Below are 13,750 nucleotides of genomic sequence, written 5' to 3' on the forward strand. Positions count from 1 at the left end.
CACGCCGAAGCCCGACCCGCGACTGGAAGCTGCCGGCGGGGAAGGTGCTGACGCGGCACTCGTACTCCCCCTCGTCGGCCTGCACGGCGTTGCGCAGGAGCACCGAGCCGTCAAGGGGGTTCCTCGGAGGCGGCGGCTGTTCCACGCGACCCTCGTAGGCAGAGCTCACGTGGAGCCCATATTTGGAGTGCAGTAGCGCCAGCTCCTGAGGGCCCTCGGCCGCGTCCACCCGAGCCCAGGCCACCTGTCCCACCTGCTCGTCGGGGTCCCCTCGGTAGAAACAGGGCAGCTTTGCATCCTGGCCCAGCACCACGGTCACAGAGTCCGAGGTCTCCAGCTCACCCGCGGGGCACCGGCCTGCAGGGGGCAGACAAGAGCAACCAGGATTAGGGGCGCTGCCAGGACCGGGCAAGTTCCTCGTGGATAAGGCCCGCAAAGACGGCTGGAACTCCCGGAGTGGTTTATGCTTGCAAAGCGCTTTCAGTTCATTACCTCATTAGATCCACACCACATTCCCAAGAGGTAGGCGTTATTATCACCATTTAACAGGTGAGGAAACTGAGACCCAGAGAGCGGAAGTGGCTTGCCTGAGGCCACGCGGAGGATTTATGGGAGACTCACACCTTCGTTGGCCTAGGATTGCATCCTGAGCAATGGCAAGGTGGGAGGCTGTAACAGGACCAGAGGGCCACCCCTGCCCTGAGGGAGCCCGGTCCTCGTCCTCCGGGAAGTGGAATGCACACAGACAGGGGAAAGCCACCACAGACTTTCACAGGAGACTAGCCTATCAACCCGGTCAGAGTAAACCCTTTCAGGAAGTGTGGTGGAAGTCACAGGGACGGTGTGGAACAGCTGGTGTCTGGGATGGGGCACGTGGGGTGGGAAGGGTCCATCCCCGGAGGCTCTTTGAAGCATTCTTTCCATGGTTTAAAGATGAGCGACCAGGGTGCCCAGAGAGAAGGAGGCACTCCATGTGGGAGGAATGGTATGAACCAAGGCTCAGAGGCAGGGATGCGCAGGGCACCAAAGACAGAAGTGCGCAGGTCACCAAAGACAGAAGGGCCCCAGGTCAGAGGCTGGGAGAGAAGAGGTCAGGGCAGACACATCGTGGCAGGTCAGAGTGGTGAGCCAGAATCCGAGGACAGGGGCCAGGGCTGGTGTTTCATGCACTGATGAGGAGCAGAGTGAGGCCAGCAGGGGGTGGAGAACCCCAGATTTCCACCGTGTAACCTTATCTGCAAACGAAGCGCCATTCCCTGGCCTTGTCGACCTGGGGTCTGTCCAGGACGACAGACACAAAAGGAGACGGATCAGGAACACGTGAGGATGGCCTAGCCAGTGCTCAGCTGTGTGCCGCAGGCCAGGTGTGGGATGGGGCAGTCTCTGGGAGCATGAGGCGTGTGGGTGGGTTAGGACATCGAGGGACCTGGAGAGCCATTCCAGGTGAGGGACCGAGATCAGCAAACACCGAGAAATGGAGAAGCTGGCTGGTTCAGGAAGCAGAAGAGAGGCCCCAACCTAAGGCAGGCATATGTACCTACTCGGCAGGACTGGAAAATATGGTGGGGGCGGGGTGGGCCACCTCACCCGGAACCTTCCCTAGCAGGCAAAGGAATTCAGATTTGGTCAAGAGGAAGTCACTGAGGGTTCCTTAGCCAAGGAGTGGCATGTGGCTGGCTGGGATGTGCATCCCAGAAAGGAAGGAGACTGAAGACAGGACGGTCACTAGGAGACAGCACGTGCAGCTCTGGCTTGGGGGTGGGGAGAGGGAGAGGAAGGGACAGTTACTGAGGCCTTTGGTCACTGGCCAACAAGAGAGAAGAGGGAGAGGAAAGACTTAAACACAACTCCTAAATTTCTAGGACAAGCGATTTATGAGGGAGGCGGGGCCTGGAGAAGTCCGTGGTTAGGAAGAATACATCTGCAATATACTGGAATCGAACATGAAAGGCCGAACTGGGGACTAGGCAGCAAGGAAGGGCCCTCTGGCATGGCAAGAGCTCCTGGCCCTGAAATGTATGCTCCAGCACCTCCCGACAGCCTGCACTCCCTGCCCTGGCCGGCGCGTCACACGCCCTGCTGCGCCTCACCTCTGCTCACACTGTACCCCTGCCTGGAATGTCCTCCTCCCTGTGTCTGGTGGCTCCTACTCATCATTGTCTGGTGGCTCCTACTCATCCTCTAAGACTGCGCTTAGGCATGGCTTCCTCCGGGAGTCCTCCAGCCCCCACCCCCACCCCAGGCAGTACTGGGTGCCTTCCTCTGCCCTCCCCTAATGCCCTGCCTCTCTCCCAGAGCCCTTTACCCCATGGGCTGTCTTTGCTATGTTCTCGTCTGCCTCCCCACCAGACTGAGCTCAAGAGTAAAAACTGGGTCCCACATCCTATATGGTAACATGATTTCTGATTTAGTGCCTGTGGTCTCCATCCCTGGCACATAATTGGTGCTCGAGTAATGTTTGTTGACTGACTGAACAAATAAGTGAATGAATAGAGAGACAAATAGAAGAAGGAAAGTGTAGAATGAGGATTGAGTAGCCCTTGGCTGGACTGGCCAGGGAGAGCACTGGCATGGCAACCTGGGGACAGAGGCAGGACGGGCTGGCTAGTCAAGTTCATGGCTGAAGGGGGTGCCTAGGGCTGGACAGAGGAAGGAAGGAGGGAGGGAGGAACTGAAGCCCCACTGGAATGGCCCCAAGAGTCCCAGTGAGCAGGGCATAAGGCAGAGGAAGAGGGTCCCATGCCCTGCTGTTAAGGGCAGAGGGAGGGAGGATGCCATTGGGTGCTAGGAGGGCCCAGGTGGGACGGGCCAGACCTGCAGGGCCAGATACCAGGGCCGTGACCTGCCTAAGCCGATGTGGTCCCACCCAGCCCAGCCTGGGAGTCCAGCTAACCGCCCGTACCCTCCCAGCTCCTCCTCCAGCACTGGAGGAAGCAGGGCTGCCAAGGAAGCGTTGGGGCTAGGAGCTCCCCAGCACGTCCTCTGCTCCAGAGGCTGGTGTCTGTGCAGGCTGCAGGGTGCCGACCCCTGGCCCAGTGGAACACCTAGCCCCTTCCAGAGATGGTTTCTGAGCAATGTCAGAGGGCGTATTTCCCCTCCCTAAACTCACACTTTCTCACCACTCAGACTTCCCCAGAACAAACCGTCTCAGGGCACTGCAGGCATTAGGTACCCGGCGCCCGCCTGAGTCCCAGCCCTCCATGTTCTTAGCTATGAGTCCAAGATCCCTTTCCTAAGGGACAAGGCCGAGCTTGGCAGAATGAGGAACCCGGGAAAACAGGAAAGTCCCTTCTGGGTCGCTCCCACAGTCACCCCTCCCCATAGTATCCTAAATTCACTATCTAGCAGAACACCTCAGCCTGGGGCAACACCTCATCCCGTCCTCCTCCCCGATCCCAGGAGGCGAGAGAAGAGAAAACCTGGGCCCTAGAGCTCCTGTCTTGTGCTCCACAGACCCAAGAGCCCAGGAGCCCAGGCCAGGGCAGGCCAGGACTGCCTCCTCCTCTCCCCACCCAGGGCCCGCCTGGCGTCAGCATGATGATGTCACCAGACCAAAGGAGACACACCGCCTGCCTGGTGAGGTCACCCCACGGGCATGTGGTGGCCAGGCCAGGCTGAGTCCACAGACCCTTCTGCTGCAAATTGTTTGCCGAGGCTGATGGACTCGGACAGGCCGCACGCTCCTCCCTGATCCTCCCCGCCCCTCCTTGCGGGAGCACTAGGACGCTGGTCAGGAACCTCAGTGACTCAGAAGCCACGCAAAGCAGCAGGCCTAGCCACAGCCGCCACCACCTTGCGCAAGGGAGAGAACAGGCCCAACTGGCCGGACGGGATCCCTGCCCTCGGCCTCCCCCACCCCTGGCCAGGCCCCCACGGGCCTCTTCGGGGCCCTGCCCTCTGTGTACCCCGCCCGCTCCCAGACAGGCCCTCCATTCCTGTCTTGGGCTGGCTGGCTATTCCCCACCCTGTGCCTGGGTCCCAACTCTTCTCTCCACGTGAGGCCTGGCCTCTGATCTCAGGACGGGAAACTGAGGCTGGCATCTGTAGGTGCCCACCCAGGGACAGCATCTTTGAGGAAGAGGTCTTTCTTTAGGAGGGGCTCTTCTCCTTCAGCACCCCTTCCTGGTACTTTAGGGGTACACGAGTTCCTAGAGGTAGGTCCATGACCAGGAGGGTAGACATCTGAGTCTTTGGTGTCTGAATGTCTGGGTGCCTTGGGCAACAGCATGGCCAATCTTAGTGCTGGGTCACATGCATGAACCCGGGCACATACATGTATCCATGTCTTATCTTCAAGGTAATAGACATACGAGGGGTCTTCAACAAGTTCATGGGAAATGCGTATTATAGGAAAAAACACGCAAAGATTTCCAATTTTTTTGCACCAAAGTAAGCCCGTACTTTGATTCCATTTTGGCACAAACTTTTTGAAGTCCCCTCGTACAGAGGGAAGAGCTGTGTGTTGGTGTGTGCGTGCACACACATGCACACAGCATTCCCCATGTGTCTCACACCACTGCGTGCATAGCGCGCGTTATCGTCCTGCAGAACTCTGCACACTTCGTAGGCATTTTGATGTCAGTTTATCTTGGCTTCCGCACGTCTGTCCATTCTCAGCTCCCCTTGGTCAGTGGGTGCGGCTCTGAGCTCTCGCCTCTGCAGCCTGTCTGGAGTGTCCCTGTCCTGTTGCCCCCTCCACCTCACCTTGAGACTTAGGGCAGACTCATCCCCGGCTGAGGGCAGAGGTACTGAGAGATGCAGTCAGTCTCTCTGGGTGATGGGAAGCTGGCATCAAGGCCACCCCAAGAGAACAGACGTTTGCACCGCCCGTGCTCCTCAGGTTCCCCGAAAGGGATTCGCACCCATCTCACCACCTGCCAGCCACTCCCCAGGGCCCCCCAGCATCTATGGCCCCCCAAGGAGGCCTCTCCCTGGGAATTTTGTCAGGGCTCAGCTGCTGCCACCACCAGAAAAACCAGCTCCAGCTCCAGGCCTGGGGTAAGAGCTGTCTGGTGTGAGTTTGTGTGAAGGGGGAGATCCTGCCTGGGGCAAGGGGGATGGGTCCAAGCTGTCTAGGGTCTCATTCTCCTTTGTTAACTATTACTTCCCCTTACTCTACAGCAACAGCCCCCACCACTGAGAGCTGGATTATGGGGCGAGTTTGGGGTAAGAAAGGACCTGGGAGGAGAGCCCTAAAGCCCCCACCTGTCATCCCGGCACAGGTGACATGAACAACCCAGCGAGCTGCTTTCCTCCACCTCCCCCCATAACCTTGGCCTTGAAGTGCCAAGGAACTTTGCAAACCAGAAGGTTCTCCCTCCACCTTCATCCACCTCCCTCATTACCCCCCATTGTCCTAAGCCCCCCAGCTTAGCAAGAGCTTCCCAACCTGGGCAAAGCGCCCGCCATAGATTAGTGTCTGGGGAGGGGGGCTGCAGCAATCACAGAGCCACATGAGAACAATGGGGGAGGACAGGCCTGGAGGCAGCCACGGCTCTGGCCCAGACACAGCTCCCAGCACAGATAAGTCCCCTAAACCCCCCGGAGCCAGAGTCTGAGCCTGGCTGAGTCACCACAGCAGCCGCACTGTGGGTGGGAGACCCAGCACTCAGCTTCTCCCAAACTCCCGCGGTCCCACTCTCCAGCCTGCCTTCCGACCACCGTGGCCGACCACCGTGGCCAGCTCTGCCCCCCTCGGATCACAGCCACAACCCCAGCTCTCAGGACACACCAGGGAATGGCTGGGCGGCCCTCGGGAGCTGTGGGAAGAGCTCCTGGGACAGGGCCCCTAAGAGCAGTCCCAGCCAGCTTCTCCATGGCCCGCCTCCAGGGGGTGTCGTGTGGATCCTGGACTCCGAGTTTACCTCCTTGTTCAGAACCTGTTCCCAGATCCTGAGGCTCCTCTGCGCTCTCTCCCCTCCTGTCCCAGCTCCCACATCACCTCCATCCCTTCCTCTGCCTCCACCTTGGTCAGTGCAAGGCCAAGTTTGGGGGGCCAGAATACCCAGCGCTCCTCGCTGGGCTTGTACCCTGTGGGGCTGAGCCCCCCTCACTGCCCAGAAGACCCCAGGACTCTGAGTGGAGGAGATGGACCAGGACTCTCACCTGCCCAGTGCCTTCGCTGTGACTGTGGTCTCCTGAGCCCATCAACACTAGGGTGGGACCAAGGTCACTGGGGCCACAGGGCTTCCCTGGGATTCTCCCAGTTCTTGCCACCCTGGGCGGGGAAACCAGCCTCCTTTTCTGGCTCCCCTGGGTTTGGGTAGCTCCTACAGGAAAGGGCCTGCCCCCCTCTGCAAACAGGAGGAGAAAAGCAAGGATGGGGCCCCTCCCTTTCTAGGAAACTAACTTCAGACAGAAAGCTGATCTAACCCTCAGGAGACAGGCCTCAGAATGCAAAGAACCCCTCATCTTCTGGACCTAAGAGCCTCCCATAGGCCCAGACAAAGAACTGGGGACAAGAATCCTATGGAGGGAGGGTATCCCACAGATTCAGGCCCCTCAGCCCCAGGGCAGGAGATGGAGGAGGGAGAGAGGAGGAGACCTCACCCGGAAACTCATCCCATTAAGGAGACAAAGAGCTGTGGTGTGCAGGCACCTCCCAAGCCTGGGCTCCTCTCCCTGTCAGGGTGGGGCAGAGCCCTGGGGCTCAAGCTCTAATGGCCCAGAGTTGGGGGGGGGGCATGCAGGAAATTTATAGTAGGGCCAAGAAGGCAGTATCCTGGGGAGAGGCCCCCTGGACCCCACTGAGAGATGGGGCCTGGACCCTTTCCCCTTCAGCCTCCATAGCCAGGCTGACCTACTGCGGACACTCCAGCCCCTCCTTCCTCAGGAGCTGGACAAGCACAGAGTCATCGTACTTCAGAACTGGACAGTCTACAGAGACCATCTGGTCCTAGTTCTTGGTTGACCGATGTCTAGTTTCTTGGCTGCCCAAGGTCGCCTAGCAAATTCATAGCAGAAATGGGGACAGAATCCAAGACTTGACTTGCCAGTCGAAGACTTTTTCAGAGACAGGAAACACTCCAGGTTCCTGGAGGCCATTATGGAGGTGCCTACACACGGAGCAACCAGAATAGAGTGGCAGTTGAGGTGGGACCATCTCATCCTTGGCTAGGACCCTGGGGTCGCAGTCTCTAGCCCTCAGACCAACCTCCAACCCTGTGCAGGTCATGGCAGCCACAGGGCAGTTTCTACCAGGTCCCAACTTCTTCCCTGACCACAGCACCTCTGGTCAGGCATTGGTTGAGGCCAGAGATAATTTCCTAGCTACAAAGAGGTTTCCTTCCCCCTTCCCTCAGCTTCTCTTAGAACAGTTTTGCATCGTGGAAAAGGAAAGCGGATGCCATGTCTTATTCTCCACTGCATCTTCAGCACCCTGGCTATACTTAGCATGCTTTGAACCGCACTGTTCTTTCACGAAGTAGGAGTGGGAGATGAAGACACTAGCCCTGGTCAGGCTTCCAGCACTGAGTAATCTTGCAGATCTCCCTTGCCTATCTCTTCCTCTTGGTGTTCCCATCTGTCAAATGAGGGAGTTGCAGTGGCGATCTCTTTGATCCCTTCCAAGTCCTGAGACAGCATGGCTCCACTCCGTAGGTGTGGATAGAGCCTACAGGAAAGTGACTGCTGGGTTCCCTGGCCAAAGCACCAAGCCCCACCCTCTTGGCCCAAGCAAGTGAGAAGGGTTGTCTGGAAGAGGGGAATGAAGCCAGGGGGTGGGGTGGGGGGATAACAGGGGTTGGCTGGGAGGCTGAGCCAATGACCCTTCATGATAAAATCAACGTGTGAGCAGGCCCCATCCCCACCAATCCACACTTCTGGGCCTTGAACTCCTTCTCAGAGCGGCTAGAGAGCAAGCAAGGGGGAATCGCTGCCAGTTCTCCTGGACAGCTGAGGTGCCCTTGCCCCTGCTCCTGGAGCTGAGAATCCAATTGTCCTATCCAGCTAGGGCCCCGTCTTTCTAAGGAGAAAGGCCTCTAGGTGACTCGTTGTCCCAGGAGCAGCCCATGAAGCCCTCTGAAGTCTCGTTGCACATGCACAGACACACACTCTCTCCCCATTCTGGAGATTATGACTGTCTATATTTCTTTCTGCTTCATATACCTCGGACAGACAGGGGGAGAGGAGTAAGACAAAACACCTAACTGAGAAAAGGGGGGGAGGACAGGCAATGAACAAAAGGGAACCACACCACACCTAGAAGGTACCCGACCCTAGACACCCCCCACCCATTTAAATGCCTCCTTTCTTACTACCCTGGCACCTAATTGTGTGTCCAGGGGAAGAGAGGGGCCAGAGTAGGAGAGATTCCCAGCCCCTGCAGTAAGTCCCATAGCAGGTGCCCCAGTCCAGGTGCTCTAGAATATCATGGAGAGAAGACGACAGGGTAGACACGCTTGTCACCAGGCTTCCTGTGTCTTGGCGACTGCTGTGACCAGCTCGGCCCTGAGTCAGTCCCAGTTCCAGGTAGCAATCCTGGAGTCTAAGGGGAAACCAAGGAGCTACCAATCACCCTGAGGTGAGCAGGGTCCTGACAAACCCAGCCTCCCTGCCCACCTGCATAGGTCACCCCATCTATTCCCTCAGACAGCTGAGGCCTAGGCGAGGCTTTGGCACAGGTAGTCAGGACCCAAATGTAGTGACCTGGCCTAGGGGCCAGGAGGGGACTTGAAGGAGAATAGCTGGCAGCTCAGCTGGTAGGAGAGGGAGATTGGTTCCCAGCCCAGAGCCCAAGGAAAGTACTGTGCGTGTGTGTGTGTGTGTGTGTGTGTGTGTGTGTGTGTGCGTGCGCGTGTCTGTGTGTGTGCGTGATGTGCCAGGCTGGGCTCAGAGGCAGGGGTTCTGATAGTTCAGGCAAGTCCTACCTGTGAACGATGCCAGGAACAGCAGCAGCAGCCAGGCCTCAGGCGCCCACATCTCGGCTCCCAGGGACAGGGACATTGGTGGGAAGGCAGACTTGCCAAGTGTTTCCGAAGTTCCACCGACTTCTCCCTGGGAGCCGGCTCTGGAGCTGGAGAAGACACGAGCCAGACCCAGCTGGCAGGAAGCTGCGGAGTCTGGGTCACTGACGCACCTGCCAGTAGCTCTTGGGTCTCCACTAGGGGACCCAGCCTGGTGCTCCCCACCCAGCCGTAGCTACCCCGAGAAGCCGTGCTCGGGAGCTCCGAGCTCCCCCAGAGCTGCTTCCCACGCCGTGGCCAACAACGGCGGCAGAAACCTGGGAACCTGCTCAGCAGGTCAGAACAGGTGCGTCTCCGGGGGCTGGGCCTGGCACGGAGGCCCGGCAGCCACCGCCCCCACGGCCTGGGCTAGCTAATGGGCGCCAGGGAGGGAAGGAGGGAGGGAGGGAAGGACCTGGGTGGGGGCAGTGGGATTCCATCCTCAGCTCTGGGCTTTACCTGCCAATGTGCAGAGGGGCTGCGAAGGGAGAGGCCAGGGGAGGGGGAGGGGAGGCCCAGGGTGCCCCAAAGAGGGAGGTGCCAGGCCAGGCCAGGATGACAGGGCTAGGCCCTTGTGGGCGGAAAGGAACCCAAGCATCCCACGCCCAGCCAGCCTTGCTGTGCTCGTCTCCTGGAGGGGCTTAACTTGGGAGCTGCAGAAGCAGCCAAGTCCAGAAATGAGAAGGATCCTGGCAGTGCTAGCCCGAGTACTTCATCCTGAGGCCCCAGAGGAGGACCTTGCCTGAGGACACACAACTTAGTTTCACGGTTTGCTCAGACACCTCTATCCCTGAGGCAGGGAGCTCCTTCAATGACCCCTGAGAAAGAGCTTTCCGCTGACCCCACCCCTATCTAGGAGATGCTAAGGAGCCTGGCTTACACTTCCTGGCTTCCCTGCCAGGGCCCTCTCTCAGCCTCTGCACCTCGTTCCCTGGCGAGAAGCCCCCAATACACATCAGTACACCCCAGCATGGTAGTTTAGCCCATTTTGCCCACAGCCCTGAGACAATATCCTGCAGACTCTGTAGGGACCCTCCTTCCCAGCACTGAGCCCTGGCAGCCCTAGTGTGCTTGTGCAGCTCAGGCACGCACCTCTGTCTTGAATGCATGAAGGGTGACCCCACATTACACACAACCGACTGGTTTACCCGGGATGGCCAGAGGAGGGGGAGTGCTGTTTTGTTTTGAATTTGCCAGAGGGAGCATGTGCTTGCTGGAGAGACAGAGAGAGGAGAGAGAGAGAGGGAGAGAAAGTGAGACAGCACTTCCCATGGAGATGGCCACACTGCGACTCCTTCTCTTTTCTCTTCCATTTCTTCCTCCTTCCAGGATTTTGGGCACCTACGCACACACGCCTGGCGTGTTTCTCAGGCCACCGAGTTGGGGACTCAACGCCATACAGTTGGCCATGTGGGATCCAGCTATCATAACCACCAGGCCACTGGTTGGCCCCAAAGGAGGCATTTTAAAAAGTACATTTATTTATTTCTTCCATGATCAATAAGAGAGACAGACAAAAAGACAGGCACTCCTAGGAGGTCCTCATGCTGCAATCCACTCCCAGCCTCCGCCAATCCTGAGTATGAACACAGGGGTGCCTTGTAGGTGTGTGGAGTCTCTGGACCGGAAACCCTTCCTTGCAAGTCAGCCTTGCAGAGTGCCACGTTACCGCTACACCCCCGTCCTGCCCCAGGAGGGACATCGTGGTGAAGGGAAGGAGCAAGACCACGGGCACACTGGAGCTAGCGGTGCAGGCGAGGAGCTGGCAGGTGCTGTGGTGGTTAAGGCGCTGGACTCCTACATGGTCAATTGCAGTTTGAGTCCCGGACCTGGCAACTTGTGTTCTCACTTTCCCTTTCTGTCTCTCTGTCTCTCTCTCTGATGAGTGTGCCCTGTAGAAAATTTTAAAATCATCATGATGATAAATACAAATAAATAATTATTTTTAAAAATAGAGTTTCTCTTTAAAAAAAAAAAGCAGGCAAATATAGACAGACACAAGAGAAGGAAAATGATGAGATAGAAACTGCTACAGGACCCTTCTTTTCAGAGAGGAGCAGGAAGGAGGAAAGAAAAAACAGAGGATAATGTTCGCCCATTCTTGTGTAACGTGTGTGACTCTGGTGCTGCCGCTGAAGCTGGTGTTCTTACTCAGGTCTGCGTCTTAGAATGCCTCGTGTTGTTAAAGATGTGAATGAAGGAACCAGCAGTTAGTGTAATGGCTATGTCGCTGGACTCCCACGTAGTCGACCGTGGTTCTAGTCTCGGAGCCGGTGGCTTAAACCCATGCCAGGCGTGTGTGCGTGCGTGCCCAAGATCCAGAGAGGAGAATGGAGGAGAAGGGATTGTGGCGTGGCCATCTCCCCTGGGGGGTGATTTCTCGCTTTCTGTCTCTATGTCTCTCTCTGTCTCTCTGGCGAGTGCATGCGACCCTATAGCAAAAACCTCTCCAAAAAAAAAAAAAAGATGTGAATGAAGTACACGTGTGCATCAACTGCTGAATTCATTTTGTGCCATTTTTGCAAATATAATTGTTTAACACAACCTCCCTCCCCACAAAAAAAAAAAAAAAAAAAACCAGTAGGGGAGGGCCATGTCCTGAGAATATTTTCCACCCCTGCCCCTCCCGCTCTCCCTGCTCCCTGTCAAAATCTTATTCATCTTTTCGAAGTGACCTCAGCTCCTCCCACCCCCAGATTAATTTTTCCGTCTTCTATTCTTCCCCAGCTTAGCTAGTCTCTTTATTACAGCTTGTGTCCTCGTAACCTGTGCACATCTTACCTCCTTCACTAAATTGTAAGCTTCAATTCAGAACATGGATTGCGACCCGCTGTGTGCCAGGGGTTCGATGTGTGAAATTGTGGACTCCGTGAAAGCCAGCCTGTTTTATCATCTCGTTCCAGTCCTCCGAGCTAGGGCAGGCCACAGAACTTAGTGGGAACTGAAGGCGTTTTTTGCTGGAAGCATGAATTTCTGAATAAATGAGAGTCGGTGTGCAAAAGCTGGTGAGAGAGGGTCCCTCGAGCAGAGCTCCTGACTGGCAGGGAATTTCTCTCCTGACCCGGGGCTGTGACCCGGACCTCAGCCTGTCTCTGTGCTACCACCCCACCTCTGGCTTTAGATCCCAGCACTCAGCAATGACATGGTCGTAGCCTCTTCTTTGTGGGCTCTTCCCTTAGGTCGGGGTAGCCTCAAAGGCAAGGCCAAATGCCAAAACTGCTCAGTTCCTCTCTGCCTCCATCTTGGCAAGCCCCCTCCCCTCTCCAGGACTCAGGTCCCCACCAGTGCCAGGGGAACCGCTCCACCCCGACGCTGCTTTGAGATCCTCTGAGGCAGGGGTGCGGTAGGGCCGGGGGAGTGGGAGGAGGAGCACCCTGCGTTATAATTATAATTATCACACCTTGGATCCTATCGCACGCTTCCAGAGGCACTCCTCTCCTTCCCACAGATTCGCTCTCCCAGGCACCGGAAATCCGAAGGGAAACTGAGGCACGGGGTGGGGGCCCAGCGAGAGCTCCGGTGGGTATCCAATACACCCCTCCTTCCAAAGTGTTATCAGGGAGGCTGTCTCCAAGCCCTTGGCTGGAACCCTGAACCAGTCATCCCAGACTCAGGCCACAAGGAGCACTGAAGGGAGACAGAACTTTCCAGAATGTTGTGGCAGGATATGGCCATCGCCGTATTTTTTTAAGTTATGTATTTATCTCTTCCATGAGCGAGAGAGGGGGCATCAGGGCCCCATCCATTCCCCAGTCTCGGCAACCCTGGGTCACGTGCAGCACGTGCTCGACATGTTCAGGAGGCCTCTGGACATGAGCCCAGAACGTCCCTGTGTGGATCAGCCTCTCAGAGCGCCGTGTGTCACCACGACACCTCCTTCAGGCTCTGTGTCCGTTTCTTCATGGGGCTGTCCCAGGCCCAGTTAACCCAGATGCAGCCCTGAAGTGGGCTCAGGGCACTGTGGATCTGAGAGGGACGCTAGGTCAGTGGTCACCCCAGGCCTTGGGCTGAGGCAGGGCTCTCTCTCCTCAACTAATAATTCTGTCTCCAAGTCCCCGAGTCCCCGAGTCCCCTCAGTCGTGTATGTCACACAGGGCCATGCCATTGGGAACTGCCCCCGTTCTTAGGCCTTCCTTCGCCTCACCTAGCAGGGAGCCTAGGAAAGGCAGACTGCAGGGCTGAGGCTGGAAGAAAATGTCGTGGGTGAGATGGTCAAGGCCAACGTGGGCTCGGTTCTTTCTTCCGCCTTGAATCCCCATTCCCCTCATGCCTCACTACCTACCCTCCTGCCACCCACATTCTGGGCCCTAAGAATGTGGCAGCTAAGTCCTGGTGGCGTCTTTAGCTTGTGCAGTCACGTGGTACCACCGCACACGTGCCCGTGCCGTGTGTCCTTCAAGAGGCTTTTTGTGAGCCCCACTTTGTGCCAAGCTCAAGGGAGGAGACACATGACACGGGGCCCCTCCTTCAAGGAGCTCTCAACAGGGAGAGACAGAGACATTAACAACAACACGCCACTGTCGCACGTCCCCTGTGCTCACCCGTGCACGTGCCCTGCGATATGTGGGGCTGTCGCTGCGTGCATCACTGCGGGTGTTCATCACCCGCGTGTGTCCGAGCATCCGCTCACACCCGCCTCTGTCCTCATGACAGGCCGCACATCTAAGCCAAACCGGTTGGAGTGGGTTGTGCTGAAATTTTTGTTTGTGTCAATGGGACTTAAGGTGAGTCAGGGAGGGGCCGGGATGGGTGGGGCGGTGGGGGGAGAAGAAGAGTGAGAGTGAGGGAAAGACAGAGTGAGCAGGGGC

General features: G+C 57.2%; 1 protein-coding gene across 2 annotated transcripts in view; it reads right to left on the minus strand.

Annotated features, from left to right (window-relative positions):
• NECTIN4 (nectin cell adhesion molecule 4) overlaps positions 1-9,190 on the minus strand; it is an 18,241-nt gene extending 9,051 nt beyond the window's left edge. For both annotated transcript variants that reach the window (XM_027766188.1, XM_027766187.1), the window contains exons 1-2: positions 8,868-9,190; positions 4-357 (exon numbers count right to left, since the gene is read on the minus strand). In XM_027766188.1, coding sequence (XP_027621989.1) covers positions 4-357; positions 8,868-8,943 — 430 coding nt within the window. In that variant the 5' untranslated portion in view covers positions 8,944-9,190. The remainder of the gene's footprint in view (positions 1-3; positions 358-8,867) is intronic.
• Positions 9,191-13,750: the final 4,560 nt, after the last annotated feature.

The sequence above is a fragment of the Tupaia chinensis genome, unplaced genomic scaffold, assembly GCF_000334495.1.
Source record: "Tupaia chinensis unplaced genomic scaffold, TupChi_1.0 Scaffold141389_1, whole genome shotgun sequence".
In the NCBI taxonomy this organism is placed as follows: domain Eukaryota; kingdom Metazoa; phylum Chordata; class Mammalia; order Scandentia; family Tupaiidae; genus Tupaia; species Tupaia belangeri.